The sequence below is a fragment of the Numida meleagris genome, chromosome 11 (genome assembly GCF_002078875.1).
Source record: "Numida meleagris isolate 19003 breed g44 Domestic line chromosome 11, NumMel1.0, whole genome shotgun sequence".
In the NCBI taxonomy this organism is placed as follows: Eukaryota; Metazoa; Chordata; class Aves; order Galliformes; family Numididae; genus Numida; species Numida meleagris.
Genome location: NC_034419.1, coordinates 16,507,795 through 16,522,889, shown reverse-complemented (window position 1 = coordinate 16,522,889; position 15,095 = coordinate 16,507,795). Strand labels below are relative to the sequence as shown.

Genomic DNA, 15,095 nt, shown 5'->3' with positions numbered 1-15,095 from the left:
CCGAGCCCCGGCCGGCGCCCGGCAGCGGGGGCGGGGCGCGCCCTACCGTACTCTCTGGAGTAGCCGCACCCCCGCGCAGCGCTCGCGGAGTAACGGGAGCGCGGACGCTTCGTGCGAAGCCCGATGGCGGTGAATTAATGACGGTCATCGCGTTTCCCGGTGGTAGGGAGAGGCTGGGCTTCGCGGCGCTAGCAGCAGGCACGATGCGTTACTCGAAGGTACCTCAGATTTCCAAGTTCCCAAAGGTCTCTCCTCGCGTAGGTGTTCGGTGCGGCGAGTGTAAGTGTGGATGGAAAGGCGATGAGCGGGAGAAAAAGGTTTCACCTGCTCGGGCTGAGGAACAGGCAGGCTGGGCGGGCATCCTGCAGCCCGTCCCTGCCTGCCCCACCGGCTGGAAGGAGGATCGTAGGGGGAGCAACTGTGGAACTTGCAGAACAGTGAAGGAATATGAACACTGAGACGCTGGGACTTAAGTATACCTTTTCATCTCTTTTCTCCTCCCTTTGCGGTCTAATCACAGAATTGTTTGAGTTGGAAGGGGCTTTTAAAGGTCACCTAGCCCAGCTGCCCTGCAGTGAACACAGACATCTGCAGCTCAGTCAGGGTGCTCAGGGCCCGGTCCAGCCCGACACTGAGCATCTGCAGGGAATGTTCCTCAAGCACATCCCAGTAGCTGGCCTCGGAAAATCCTGGGGCAGTGAGATCCAGTGAGTAATTAAGCTCTCCTCACCGAGATGTAGGTGTGACCTCAGCTTGGTTGGCTCTTTTGTTCAGGCGTGGAGGCCAAGGGCACCAGCTCACGCTGCCAACCCAGGGAGAGAGCAGCCCCTGCTCGGGTACCGCCATGCAGAGCCCGCACTGAGGGATGTGGGCAGTGGGCATGTGCTGTGGTTGGACTAGATGATTTTTTCCCAACCTTAATGACTCTATGAGTCACTTACTTTTGGGTGGCTTGGGACTCATCCTTGTACAACTGACTCTCTCTGGTCTTCTGCACAATGTCAGCAGGGACATGTCAGCCATGCCATGGGTTCCAGTGGCCACAGAGATGCTCAGCACCTGGGCTGGGCTGAGACAAGCACTGCAAGCCAGCTGAAGGCACAATGTCCAACCACTGTGAGGTCTGCAGCTACCACAGGGCTGGAGTTATGTGGGCAGCCTTCTCCTTACAGCATTCCATACCTTCTGAGCAGCATTTTGTTCCTTTTATAAGGATTACACCAACAGCTGTTGAAGGCGAAGATCTTGATTAAATACTGCTTTCACCTGTTAGGATCGTTAGACGTCTCTCACACCAGGCCGCCAGATCGTCAGTCGTTAACAAACAAAGTCTATACCCGGGATTCCTCACGGGCGCTTCCCATTCTGTCAGAGAGCGTGACGGACACCCGCAGCCCCGCGCTGCTCCCGCCGTTCTCCGCGGGCGGGCGGACCTCGGGGCGGAGCCCTTCCCGCCCGCGCATGCGCGCCGCCTGCTCCGGCTCCACACAGGCGCGGTGAGGGCGGGCGGCTGCTGAGCGCGCGGCGGTGCGGGACGGTGTGGAGTTGTCATCGGGAGCTCGGAACTCTCGACGGAGCCCGGCTCGTCCCTTTCCGTCACGCCAGGTGCGGCTTTCACGTTTGCCGGGCGGGAACTGGGTGGGTTGGTTACCGGGTTCCTCTCGCGTGCCCGGAACTGCGGCCCCGAGATGGGCCGCGGGTGCAGCCCTCGCGCGGAGCGGGAGGCACAGCAGGGTCGGTCGGTTTGCGCTGCCGTTCTTCGGTATTTTGGGCGCTGCTTTACGGTCAGCTCCGTGTGAGGTTTGAAACAGTTTACAGAAGTTGTCAAATTCTGGGACTGGACGTGGTGCGCCGGTAATGAGTGGGATTAATTCCCCGTGCTCCAAATGTTTCTGTTTGTTTGCGTTAAATTGTTTCTAGCAGTGCAGCAAGGTACGTTCAATGGGAATACGTTTTTTGTTGCTGTTGTCGTAAGTGTTTTCTTCTTGACTGTGCATTTATGTGAGAATCAGAAATGGCCTTAGAGAGTCTTCAGGAGACGCTTTGTACTGCCACAAAGTGGAAGCTGCAATTATCTTTTCTGGTTCCCCTCTCTTACAGGGCCACGCTGCCGGTGGCTGCTTCTCCTGCTGGATTCATCATGATAACCCCAGATTTTGAGCTGAGCCAGGATCCAGATTTTCTTACGATAATCATCAGAGTACCTTATGCAAGAGTGTCAGAGCTTGACTTGTTTTTTGAAGGGGAAGATTTTAAATTTTATGCTAAGCCTTACTTTCTCAGGCAAGTAGAGAAAGCATTTAAAAAAATTCAGACTTGATAAAATAAATGTCAGTAGAAAATGAATTTCATTTCGAGTCCTTCTGAACGTTCCTTGTCTACAGCTGTCACACTGTAGGCTGCACACAGCCCATTTTCTGCATGGTATTGTTTTTATGGGTCTGGTATATTTGTTTCCAGGTGTTAAGTCACTTTAAAAAGAGCTTAAGTAACTTTTTTTTTTTAACTTTACATTAGCATTGACTTTTAGTAGTAAACTGACAGTTAAATTCTTTGGATGCACTTAAGTTGTATAGTGTGTGTCCTTTGCCTGTTGAGAGTCAGGTTCAATGTGTTTTGTGAGGAATGGATTTTGATGTACTCATGCATCATAAGTGCATAAAGCCATGTAGTGCAGGTGCCAGGGAGTGATGTTCCAGGCTTTGTCTTGTAACGAGTTCCTCGCTATGCTATAGAAAAGGAACAAGCAGCAATCTCAATATGGAAATGCTGAGAGAACCTTTGCCATGTAGGAGCTGGTGAGCCATTAACCCTTCTTGTTTTCTATTTCCTGTTTTGTTGGTTATACTTCTCTCTATATATTTGTAGACCACAAAGGATTTTACTAGGTTTGGTGGAATGCTCTGGGTTGGTTGTCTCGTCCTGTCACTGTGGATATGTTTAGAATTTTTGAATTACAGACTCCTCCAAATGGTCAAGATAGTGCCAAGAATATTGTGCCTGTGCTGGCTGTGACCTTGTCGTTGACTTAGAGCCGCAGAGAGATTTTACTTCATGACTTCCATTATTGCCAACAGGAATCATGTAGTTAAGTTGTTTGTACTGCTTTTGGAACTTGCCTTACATTTTTATGTGCTGAGATATTAAGTTGCGGAATTAGTCAGGCATTCAATGAGACATCTCATTTTTTTTTTTTTCCACACAGATTGACACTTCCTGGAAGAGTTGTGGAAAATGGCAGAGAAAAAGCATCTTATGATACAGACAAAGGTACCATTTAATATCTTTAGTGTATTTGTCATGAAGAATACTAACTCTTCACTAACTTATGTTTTCTTGCACTGGAAATGCATAGAACTTTTAGCAAAGTGTATGATCCTGTAAGTGAACTTAACTTCTCCTGTGTTACGTGGTATTAAAAAACAAACAAACTTGCTGAACATTTGTACGTAGGCTATCGTTAAGCTCAAATGACGTCTGCAACTGTCATAATAATGAAAAACATGTAGAAGTTCTCTTCAAGCACCATTGGAGGCAGACTTGCCATTGTTCAAATATGTAATTTTTCAAAGTCTTGTGAATCTGTGAAGAACAGTAGTACTAAGCAGAAATGGGATAATCCTGAGACGTTCTCTTGACTAAGTCTTAAGAGGAAACGCTTTATCCACACTTAAAGGTGGAAGGTGTTTCTGGAATAAAGTAAGTACGTTTTGAAATAAGCCTTTCTGTTTATGAATACGCTTACAAAGCCTTCGTTTCGTACTTGAAACAATAATCAGAATGTTGAATAGCTTCCTATGATCATCTGCTGATGACAATTCACTGAAGTTTGTTTTCTCTTGGTGTGTAGGAGACCACAGTTTGTTAAATTCTCTCTTTCATTTTTTTAACATCTTTGATTTTTGTAAAATTTGTTATGGAAGTTTAAAAACGTACGGAGATTGGTGCATAATAAAATGCTACTTGCATGTACCCTAATTTCCATGAGCCTTTTTCAATAGAGGAAAAATGAACATTTTTGTTTGCCTTGATTATTTTAATCTGATAACTGTATTCTGACTTTATTGTAAGGGACTTTTACAATTCAGTTACCTAAGGAGAGTCCTGGGCAGTATTTTGAAGGATTGGACATGCTGACATCTCTTTTAGCACCGAAGAAATCAAGAACAGCAAAACATTTAGTGGAGGAGATAGGTATGACAAAAACTTATTTATGTTATCAATATAAGTACAGAATGAAATAGTTACAGAAATAGATCTACACAGCAATATATGTAATAAAATAATAAAAAGCGTGTTTCTGTTATTATCTAGTTGGAGGTACAAACAGAGTTTGAGTGAATGAATTGAGTTTGAATTGAATGAATCTGGAATTATTGTGAATTATTGAAAGGAACGTCTTGTGAGAGTTAATACTTGTAATCATAACTAAGCCTATAGCTAGAACATTTTTTTCAAAATGTATTTAATATATGCTAATCCTCTGCAGATCTTTGTACCCCTCTAGTGGTTGTAGAATAAACACACATGTGAGTCTACTGCAAGATAGCACAACTAGTCTTTTGGCTCTGAGGGCAGAAGCTAATTAAAACCACACGTTCTAGTGGATGACTTGCTTAACATAAGTATTTTACAGCAGATGTGACTATCCATGTTTAATTTTGTGGATATCTGTCTTAAATTATGGATAACTTCATTATGTTCCTCTCACGGTTCTCTTGGAATAAAATCCTGATCTTGTTGAAATCAGTGGAACAATTGTTGTAGATTTTGAGCAAGTATACTCAAAGCTTTAGTTTTCCTGGTCTCTATTTCTGAAATTTTTTGAATCTAGAGCAGGACCTATGGCTCATTGATGTATGCATTCACTCTCTGAAACACTTGAATAACCAGTGATTTTTTTTTTTTGTAGTTCACCAAACTCCTTTGTGATAGAGGCAGTCTAGTCCAATGTGAGCATGTAGGCACGTGCCACCCTTCAGTGTTAGGATGGAATTGGAAAATGGGGCTTGTGTGTTAAAGCAGGTGATACTTTTGCATGTTACAGGTGACAAGAATTATATTTTTGAGAAGGCTGCACTTCGGAGAGGGAGGTAGCCAAGGTCCAACAAAACTTTAAATTCTGAGCATCCATAGTAGGGAATTAATGTGTTACCACCAACAGAGAAAACAAATACTTGGCTTGCTGCCTTCTTACCTTTGCATGAAGTCTGTTATGGCTGATTTTCATTCAGGCTGCCTGGTTTGCTGTGTAGGGAAATTCTCAGGATATTCTCAGTCAACTAGATGGGCCTTGGAGTTGTGCAGTTCACGTGTTTACCTCTTTTCCCTTTTTCTTCCATTTTCTTTAAGTTATAGTTAGCCCAGTGTTGAAAAAGTTTTCTTAAAAGATGAAATAAAAAAAATGCTTATTTTGTTATCAGTGTTTGCCTTTCTTTAAATCATATATATTCCTTACGTAATAGTTTTCTTTCTCTGGTCGTGCAATATACCCAGGTGCCCCTGCTGAATTGGAGGAGGAGGAGGAAGAAGATTTTGACTGGGAAATAGAGCAGACCCTTTATAAAGAAGCTGCAGAAAGCCCTCTACCACTTCAGAACTACTATGGATTTGGGAATTTGCGGTCAGGGGTCTTCCAGCGGCTGCAGGTAGATGCGTTCTTTTCTTTTCCTATCATAAAAGTTTCAAGTACCTTTCTTGTTGGGTGGGCTTCCTGGTTCATTCTGTAGGCAGGAGGAGATCATTGGGTAACAGTTCTTCTCCCTTGCCCAATTCTTAGTATATTTCTTCTGTGGATTAGTTGGTAGATCAGGAGCTTTAAAATGTCTTTACTTTGCTCCTGGATGTTCAGCAGTTCATTTTATTTGTAAACAGACAAAAGCTAATCTACAACCAGTAACATGCTAGGTAGGATAGTAATTTTTGTAGCATACAGAGCTTTTATTAAAGTAGTGGATTATATTTCTTTAATTTTCTACTTAAATTCTTTCACCAAGCAATTTAAGTAGTAGCTTTTTAAAACAAATCATATAACTCTGTAAATTATTACTACATGAATTGTAGTGATTTAAGGTCTTGGAGCCAGAATGATTGCTATTTATGGAGAAAGTATTTGTATTCTGTTAGGATATATACACTGACTTATTACTGTGAAATTTCTAAGTAGTCCGTTTCTCATCAGCATAAGCGTACCACTACTTCCTGATGTTTCAAAGGGCACTGCAATTGCTTGTTGATTAATGTATGGCCACTTCAGAGTGGAGGATTAATCTCAAGAGTCATAAAAAAATTTTATTTTTATCTCTTTGTGCTTGGGTGTTTTTGCTAAACAATACAGTTTTCATAATAACGCGGAAGAACCTGCCTGCCTTGTGGTAAATAGACCTTAATAGAATTTGTGATGTTTGAAGGTGCCTTAGAATTTGTGATAATTGCAACTCCTTGAAATCTTGATGTTTTATTTGTACAACAGAGCCTGAAAGATTTGAAAGGAAAATAGAACAACATCCTTCCTGAACTTTTACTAAAGAAATCTTGCACACTTTATCTGTGGCTCTATCACCTCACTTTGGTTGCATTTTCAGGATGAACTTGGTGATGTTGTAGACCTTAAGGATCCAGACCAAACTCCAACAGATGAACGTAAGATGAGGCGCCTAGAAGCTGAAGCTGCCAAGTTTGATGCTGATCATTACCTGTGAGTACTCATTTATTTCACCAGATGAGGTAAGAGTACTTCAGTTGGAATGTATGTGCTTTCTCTATGGATGCTTGGCTTTAGAATGTGCTGGGTTGTGCCTCTTCCGTAATTCACATACAACCCTTCCTTTTCCACCTGGCAAAGACGTGCATTTGTTTACTTAAGTCAGTCCTTATCCCTACTTTTGTCTTTGCTCTTTAGCTGCACACCATTTCTCTCCAAAGTGTACTTGCTTTGAAAGTGAGCAAACTTACCAATAAAGTCAAGTTTGCTGCCTGTGTGACACTCTATGAGAAGTCTTCTTTTCGGAGTGTTTTCCTTCAGATATATCCAAAACAAATGAAGTTTGTTTGCCTTCATGTCATACTGCAGATTCAGTAATTTTCTAGGTTTCTGATTGGCCTAGGAAAGCTAGAGAAGTAAGGAAGGGATATTACAAGATAAAATGATATGAAAATAAAGAACAGGCGATGATGGAATTTGTTATTTTTTGGAGTTGTATTTCTAAGTTTTGTAAGACACCCTGGAGCCAAGTTAGGTATATGCTGCGTGTGCATTGAAATATACCCACATAGAATATGAACTGAAATAAACAGCATATTACTTTTTTCTTTTCCCAGAGCTGACTTTTTTGAAGATGAAGCTGTTCAGCAAGTTTTGAAGTACAAACCGTGGTGGGTTGATGCTCATAAAGAAATGATGGCCTTGCAGGGAGAAAGTAGTCAGAAACATGACAGCCATACATCTGGTGAGAACACACATGTAAACTGTCACTGAATGATAATTGCTATGGAGCCTTGTTATGTTCCAGGTTATCGTTCTTCAAGGAAAAAAAAGTATGATTTTACTCTACAATCTTCAGTCTAGAAGACAAGTATTCTGTTACTATCTTGCTGCTTTTTTGAGGGACGTTTATATACTGAAGTATTTAGTTTGTGTGGTGTAGTGTGTGATCTCTTTCTGGTGTCCATAATACCTTTTGAAGAGAACTGTTGTTAAAGGCCATTTCAGAATTTCATATGTCTTTGGAAGAAGATGCCTTTTAAGAGTATGTTGTGAGCCTCAAAATTTCAGAGGAGCTGCCAAGGTCAGCCAGTCGTGGCATCTGAACACAAATCAAATCTGTCCTTCTGTTCACAAATGAGTCGTTTGTTCCCGGTGCTCATCTCACCCCCACTCCCCCCTTATTTTTTTTAATCTCGACTTTTCAAGTAGTTGTTCCTTTCCCAGTTGTATTTTTAAAAGAATAATAGTTTGAACTGGTATTTGTGCCTTCTTATAAATATGGTGTAGACACTTCACAGAGAGTTTGCCAAGAGTCATCTGTGGATGATTGAACTGTTGTTATCAGCCCTTATCTCTGTTTGATGAGCATATCTTCTGTAGAATACTTTGTTTCATTAATGCAATATCACAGATGTTCATGGTACTTCTGTCGTACTGCTATTTTTGTGGTTCCTAGAGAGTTTTTTTCAAGGGAAAAATCTGTATCCATTTAGAAACTAAATGGGATGGTTTCAGGCTTAGTAGATGACCTTGTAACAGTACTGTTAACAGATCACAGATTACCTTTCTGAACACAATGATTGCAGAGAGTATTCCAAGTTGTTATTATGCATGTTCTTTTATTCTCCTTTGCTCATTTCCTATAGAGTCTGAAAACACTATGTTTCTGAAGCTGATAATGATAATCCCTTCAGCTGAGGTGCTGTAACAAATATGATATTAGTCCACTAATAATACCTGCACTTTCACATTTTCTACAGGATTAGAACAATGGAGTTTAGGTAAATTCTCTGTATTTTACTGTGAATGTAATCTGATCTTCATTTCTGATCTCTCTTCAGCCTTTGAAGCCAGAAATTAATTATATTTCAATCATAAGCATTTGGTTTAAAAAGCATTGGATGAAGGCACTAGAGGCTTGAAAACAGAATAGTGAGGAGTTCTTTTGTTTTTAACCATTCACTCCTTTAGTAAATGAAATATTCATAATGTTTGCCCGTGTTAAGGAGTATAAGAAAAATGAAGAGCGGCTGGATGATCTTATTGATAAAGACTGTTTTTTATTCCAAATTCAAGTTCTGAAGAAAAACGTGTGCATAGGTTTTGGACTTCTAGGGCAGCAGCAACAATAGAGTAAGTGCACAAAAACCTGGCAAGCCTACTAATGAAAGCTAGACAGAAACTGAGGCTATGCAGAGGCTCACTTTTTCTCTAAATGACTTGATAAAACTGACCTTTTTTTTTTTCTGTGGTGAAGATGACCAGAAAACTCAGTGTGACCTTCATGTGGCTGAGCACAGAGGCTTGTGTGATTTTGGAGATCTTGAGTACATTTAACAGGAGTGACCATCTGGTGTTTGGGTTGTTTAATGACAGTAACCCCCCATGTGCCTTCCCACTCCCCCCAGCTTAGACCTCAGTTTTGATAACATTGTTTGAATGGTAGCAGCAGATAGTGTTGGCAAGCAGCTAAATAAAGGTCTGAAACTGCTGGAAGTTTTTAAACCTGAATGAGTTGTGGTGAGAGAAATCACCATGAGAGGGAGTACAGGTTCCACTTGAAGTGCCCTTATGTGGAAATAAAGACAAGAGGGGGCCCAGCCTACTGGATCTGGAATCTGACAAAAAATAGAATGGGTTCCAGGTGCTCTTGTGTTGTTTTTATGCTTTATTCGGTCAAAGGGATTGGATGATCTGCCTTACAGGGATGGATAATGTGAGTTACAGATTCAGGAATTCTTTCAAACTAGATATAATTTGATTATGTATCTGCATTAACAGGTATTCTAGTATGCATGCATAGGAAGTGGGAATGACTGAAAGGGGGCACATAAAGGACTGTGCTAAGTGAAAGGCCTTTGTAACTACTGGAGCAATCTTGCGTTATTTCCCTTAGAACTGGGGAGAAATCTGGATGTGTTAATCCAAGGCGTGTTACGTGCCTGAAAGGATAAGGAGGCTGTTGCTGGTGGTAGTGTGTGCTTGTAGTAAGAAGCCTTTGAACACTAGCACTAAGCTATAATATGCAAACCAATACTAGGGGCTGCATAGTGCAGTGCACTGTAAAATGTGTTATTGAAGTGATTTGTAGTGATTCTTTGAGCCTGCTTTAATTATTCACCTGCTACGTGTCAAATCAAACTTATTTTTATAATAATCAGATACAGTAGTTCTCTGTTTATGTTTATATCTGTCTTAAGCATGTGAAGGAGGAAAAACTGAAGCCTGCACGCAGTAAGGAATACCTAGGTTTAGTCTCTGTGAGTTCCAAACTTGTCTCATGTGACTTCCATCATCCTTCTTGATGAGGTGAGGTACATGCAAACGTGCAGCTTGTAAAGAGACTGCAGATTTTGTGGTGGTGAAAACTGCTTACAACTCCTGATAGGTGTAGTACCACAGACAGCTTGCAGAAGCATCCCTCTCTTCTGTGGGAGGGAAGGGTATGTTCTTGACTCAATGTACTGTCCAAAGCCTTTGCACAGGAGCGTGGAAACTGAGAGGTATGTTAGCAATTATGCTATCAGAAGTGCAGCATCTTGTACTGGAGAAGTCTGCTGCCCTCAGATGTAAAATGGTGTATTGTTTTTTAGGGAGTTGTTCATTGGAGATTCTGTCTGATAGAATGGAGAAGTAGGAATTGTAATGTCAAGATTGACAGGAGCTTATAGTGCAGGCCATCGTGCTAGTAAGGTACTGGCTCTAGAACTTGATGCATGGTGGTTCTCTTGTCATCTGTATTTTTTTGTTCCCCTAGATGTGTCAGCCACCAGGCTGCTGTGGTGCTGCCTTTGCAGTATCTCCACAGCAGAGCTTTGGAGGTCTCAAGTGTCTGCTTCCTACAAGTTCTGCAAAAATGGCCCCACATGCAACAAAACGAGTACCTTCATTAAATCTTCTGTACCATCATTTTAGGTGTTCCAGAATTCATAAAGGAAAGAGATGTTATCGGCGTGTCAGCACTGCAGGAAGTTTGTGACCTTTCATGCCTAATCAGAAAGCAAACCACTGGAGCACAAGAGACAAATCAATAGAAAATCTGCTTCGTTAGTTCTGTTGCTCACAGGTTTAAGTTTACAGTGCTTTTTTTTTTTTTGTAAGGCAGCATCCAACACTGGGGGAAATGCTGATCCTGAGCAAAGCCCCTAGGCATCTTTCTAGTCAGAGTAGCGGTGCCTGTTCTCTTTTCATATCCTGGCAAGAGCTTGAAGAAGGAGCATGTTTGCTGCTGATTAAAATCACAAACTAACTTGATTCCTGATCTATCTGCTTTCTACTGCCCAATCTTCTCCTACATCTAGTGCTGCCAGTTTCTAACCTGCAGAGAAGTACTCATATAAAATCTTAGTACTACAGCGTAACATTGTAGTTAATATTTTTTTTTAAAATTGCTGAGCTCTTAGTTTCCTTAGGGGCGGTTATGGAATTCAAGACTTGGCTTGGCAGGACCCACGAGCTAAGGCTGTCCATTTGCTGAAGGGCTGAACATACTGGTTTTCAGATGTCCTTTCTGCCCTAGAGTTTCTGTGGTTCTAGGAGGCTGACCACTGAGTTGGCTCCCTCTAGGGAGCACATTGCAGCTGAGTACCCCTAGCATATTTAGAGCAGTGAGTTTCACCACAGTCTTGAGATACGTGTGTTACATTGGACTGATTGCTGAATACCCTGAACCTTACCTAGAATTTAAGTGATGTGGTCTGCTATACAAAATTTCACCCCACCATAACAAAACACCCTGTAACTGTCAGACCTCCCCGTGTTTAGAGATTAGATTGTACTTCACTGACAGTTGGGTTCTGTCAGTGAGGAATGGCTGGTACAAAACAAGAAAACAAGGCACATAACGAGTAGGGGTAATCTTGGTAGCGTTGTCTAATGGTAAGTTTGCATGAAAGATTAATTTCTATGATTCCTTTATACATCTGTGTATGAATACACAGTTATGCTGTTGCAGGAGGAAGCATGGTTTAGACACGGACAAATGTACAAATTATTTTAAAATCCAAAGTAAGAAAATTTGCACATTTAGAATTTCGTAAGTAGCAGCAGATACTGCTTTTCAGATTATTGATATGAATTGTTGTGGAGGTGTTGGTAGATAAAGCATTGGTGATGCCAGTGTACGAAGTACAGGCTTAGTACAGCAATGTAGTAATTATGATTTTACTTGTTCTGATAATCTTTTACAATGCACTTTTATTTTTGAATTAGGAAAACAAAGTAGGTGGTGATTTTGACATGTTAATAATTAGTTCCAGGCCTGGATAATTTATTCCTCAAAATCTATGAGGAATGGATAGATCTTTGTTTGTAAACTTGAATTATTTTCTCCAGAGATAAATTTTATTAAGAACACCTGGTGCTTTGCAGTAAGTTAACAAACATCTTGTCGTGTTTACCTTTGGGAATTGTCTAATTCTACATCTTCTTTGCTCTTGTCTAGTAGACTTGTGTTTTCAGTTGTTGTGGTCCAGTCATATATGTTGCAATGCTTCAGAGTTTGTGTTCTAAAGCAGAAAAAGTTCTTTCATGAGAGAAACTTCGTGAAATTCACTAAACTGAGTTTCTATGTTTTCTACTTAAAAGTGTGGTTCACATGTATGTATACCTCTGGAATGTAGATTTTAGGGAATGTAAGATGGATTTTGTAGCAGTAATGCTAAGTCATGGCATGAACCAGTGATGGAGCACCTGGGGGGAAGGCAGGGCCAGGCCAGGGGAGCTCAGGTGCATGCAATGTACCTGAATGACCAGAAGGGTGGAGCCAGGATCCAGCCCTTCCCAGACCTCGTTTAAGGGCTGGCAGGGAAGGCAAGGGGATCTTGCTGGAGGTCTCTGCATGCCTGAGGCCTTCTGAAGGTAAGCAGCTTCTTTCCTCTATTTCTGTGCCCATGGCTGTTGCATTTGAGCAAATCCTCGCTTGCTGCAGCCTCAGACCTTGCTGCTCTGCTGTCATTGCTATGCTTTCCATTGTGTTATAGATTTGGTAGTAAAACTTCTAAACGTTTTTTTGCTCTCCAGTGTTGGGCTGTTTCTTAAGCCTGATGGTTGGCATGGCACGGGTTGATTTTGATGCTCATCTGTGAGACAGATTTTCTCTTGCAATTCTTAAGCTGCTGATTAAGAGCAGGGGTTCTCAGTAGCTTATCCAATACTGAATATAATGATATGATATGTGGAGAAGAACAGTAGTTGCATTCATGGTATGTGTACATCTTGACTGTTAACTGTGGTGAGCGGGTTGAGTTGAACCTAGAACCATGAGATTACCAGGGTAACTGCTCTGCATTCATCAGAAAACCTGTTGTCTGGGAGAGATTCTCATGCTGAGAAGGAATTACTTATTTTCTTTGTCACAAACTGCTCTACTGTTGCAGTCATTGAAAGTGATCTTAAGCTTTGTGGCTCTGATCTGGGGTAGCAGCCTTTGCTTGCGGACTTCTGGCTGTTTTTGATTTAGAATTTCTTTTCCTTCTTTAGCTTTGGTTTCACCTCCTGCTTTGTGCTGCTCTTCAGGGTGAAAGTACCACTTGGGTATGTTATAAAAATACATAGTGTGTTTGTCCAAGAAGGGATTTTTCTGTGGAGAGCTTGCTGAAATTGAAAATAGCTTTTTTCTTCCCAGCTTCACTTTCTTCTACCTGTGAAGCCCTGGATGTGATAGCTCCTTACACCCCCTCTGCAGGCACTTACAAAGTGGGTTTGTGCAACGTTTTCAAATGTGCTACAACGTTGCACATATAGTTTTATGGGTAGTGTTAATACGAATGACAGAGGTGACTCCCCGAGCAATCAGTGCGTTTGAAAGACTTAACGAGAATTTTTCTGGTAGCGTGTAGATTTATCATCTACATTAGTGATTTAGGGGATAATACTGAACTGCGTTGCGTTAATGGAAAAGCGCGGTAGAATTGCCATAGTTTTGTTAAATTGCCATTTTGTACTTGATCGTAGCGAATGAAGAGATGGGCTTTCTTAAGATGTCATAAAAGCTGGAAGTTTTTTTGTGGGAGCCTGTAAATAAATGGAGGCTGGCTCGGCTCCAGGGAAATGTTTAGCTCGTAAAGAAGTTTCTGGAGGAATTTAAATCAACTATTTCATGGTTATGAAGCTGATAGAAACATTAAGAAAGTTCATAAAGAAGAAGCGCTTGAAAATGTTTTTCCTCGTTTGTGATTTGATGCCTGGAGATGAGGTGTGCACATATGCGTGTGCCTTTGGCATCACAAAGATCTGTTTCAGAACAGTCATGAAATTGGCAGTCTCATAGGCAGCTCCTGGGATAAAGGCGACCATGTGTCTTTGTGGGCTCGTACCCCCAAGAGCATGGGTTGTGTGCGATGGTTTGAGGAGGAACATCTCTAAGAACGTTTGTGATTGTCATCCTTATGATAGAGAAATAAGCAAGGGATGGAAAAAGCAGCTTGATCTACTGGTTTAACTAGCTAGGTTAAGCTGAGGCAGCTTCTGGTGTTGCTGGTACTTGCTCAAATAAGGGAGTGGGACTTTGCAGTGCAACAGAGTATCTGCTGTCATACTGTAACACGGCTCTTTGTCACTTTGTGGCTGACCAAAATGGGCCTGCTGCATCTCTGAGATTAAATCAGAGCCTATCAATGCCTGCTCTCCGTGCTGTCCTGGATGGAGATCTCTTAGCTCATGCTTCTGGCTGCTTTAATTTTCTGAATGACTTCTTGATTTACTTTGAGTTTGTGTGGAGATGGCTTTTAGTCAGTTATCTACTTAATCTCTGCTGTTATTTTAAGGTAATTCTGTCATCTTCTCTGAAGTGCTTGGAGTACTCTTCAGAAGCTTTACCATTCAGTTTTCTCTCTCAGCTCGTCGTGCCCATACCACAGCTCCCTGGGGAACTGCTGTGATGCGTTATCGCTGCATGACAGCTGTGGTAGCAGTGGTGTTTTCCTCCTTATGAAACACAGAGGAGGTACTGGGTGAGATGGTTCATTGGTTTGGCTCAGTGTAGCTGTTTTTAACTGAATGGGGTATGCTGAACGTAAGCCAAACACGATGGTCGCTGACACTGTAAACCACAGCTCTTTGGAAGGATCTGCTGTTTGTACTGACATCAGTAGGTGGAGGATTTTGATCTTTCTTTGCTCTCTGTTAGATGTCAGAAGGATATAAGCAAGTAGTGTAAGTGAAGCTCCTAAATCATGCCTAGGTATCAAGGCAAAATTAATGAGGTTTAGGAATACAAAGAATTGTATCTTTCCTCTTCTTCCTTCTCTGTTTCTTTGGTTCTTACCCTTTGCTAAAATAAAAATGGCATTTGTTTTCATTCTCCTGTCTTCTTTTTATTTCATACAATGTGGACTTCAGAAACTAGTTTACTGAGGTGTCAGTTGTGTATTTGTCTCTGCAAGGCACC

At 41.7% G+C, this 15,095-nt stretch overlaps 2 protein-coding genes across 6 annotated transcripts in view; one reads left to right on the top strand and one right to left on the bottom strand.

Moving 5' to 3' along the window:
* The window catches only part of GXYLT2 (glucoside xylosyltransferase 2), a 19,859-nt gene extending 18,571 nt beyond the window's left edge, over nt 1-1,288 (bottom strand). Inside the window, exon 1 of the mRNA XM_021409561.1 lies at nt 1,267-1,288. The gene's annotated coding sequence lies outside the window, so the exon portion shown is untranslated. The remainder of the gene's footprint in view (nt 1-1,266) is intronic.
* SHQ1 (SHQ1, H/ACA ribonucleoprotein assembly factor) overlaps nt 1,458-15,095 on the top strand; it is a 39,730-nt gene continuing 26,092 nt past the window's right edge. For all 5 annotated transcript variants that reach the window (XR_002442506.1, XM_021409553.1, XM_021409555.1 and 2 more), the window contains exons 1-7: nt 1,458-1,605; nt 2,101-2,283; nt 3,206-3,270; nt 4,072-4,194; nt 5,497-5,648; nt 6,585-6,697; nt 7,321-7,448. Coding sequence is in view for 4 of the 5 variants with exons in the window: in XM_021409553.1 (XP_021265228.1) it covers nt 2,141-2,283; nt 3,206-3,270; nt 4,072-4,194; nt 5,497-5,648; nt 6,585-6,697; nt 7,321-7,448 (724 nt within the window). In the remaining variant the exon portion in view is untranslated. The remainder of the gene's footprint in view (nt 1,606-2,100; nt 2,284-3,205; nt 3,271-4,071; nt 4,195-5,496; nt 5,649-6,584; nt 6,698-7,320; nt 7,449-15,095) is intronic.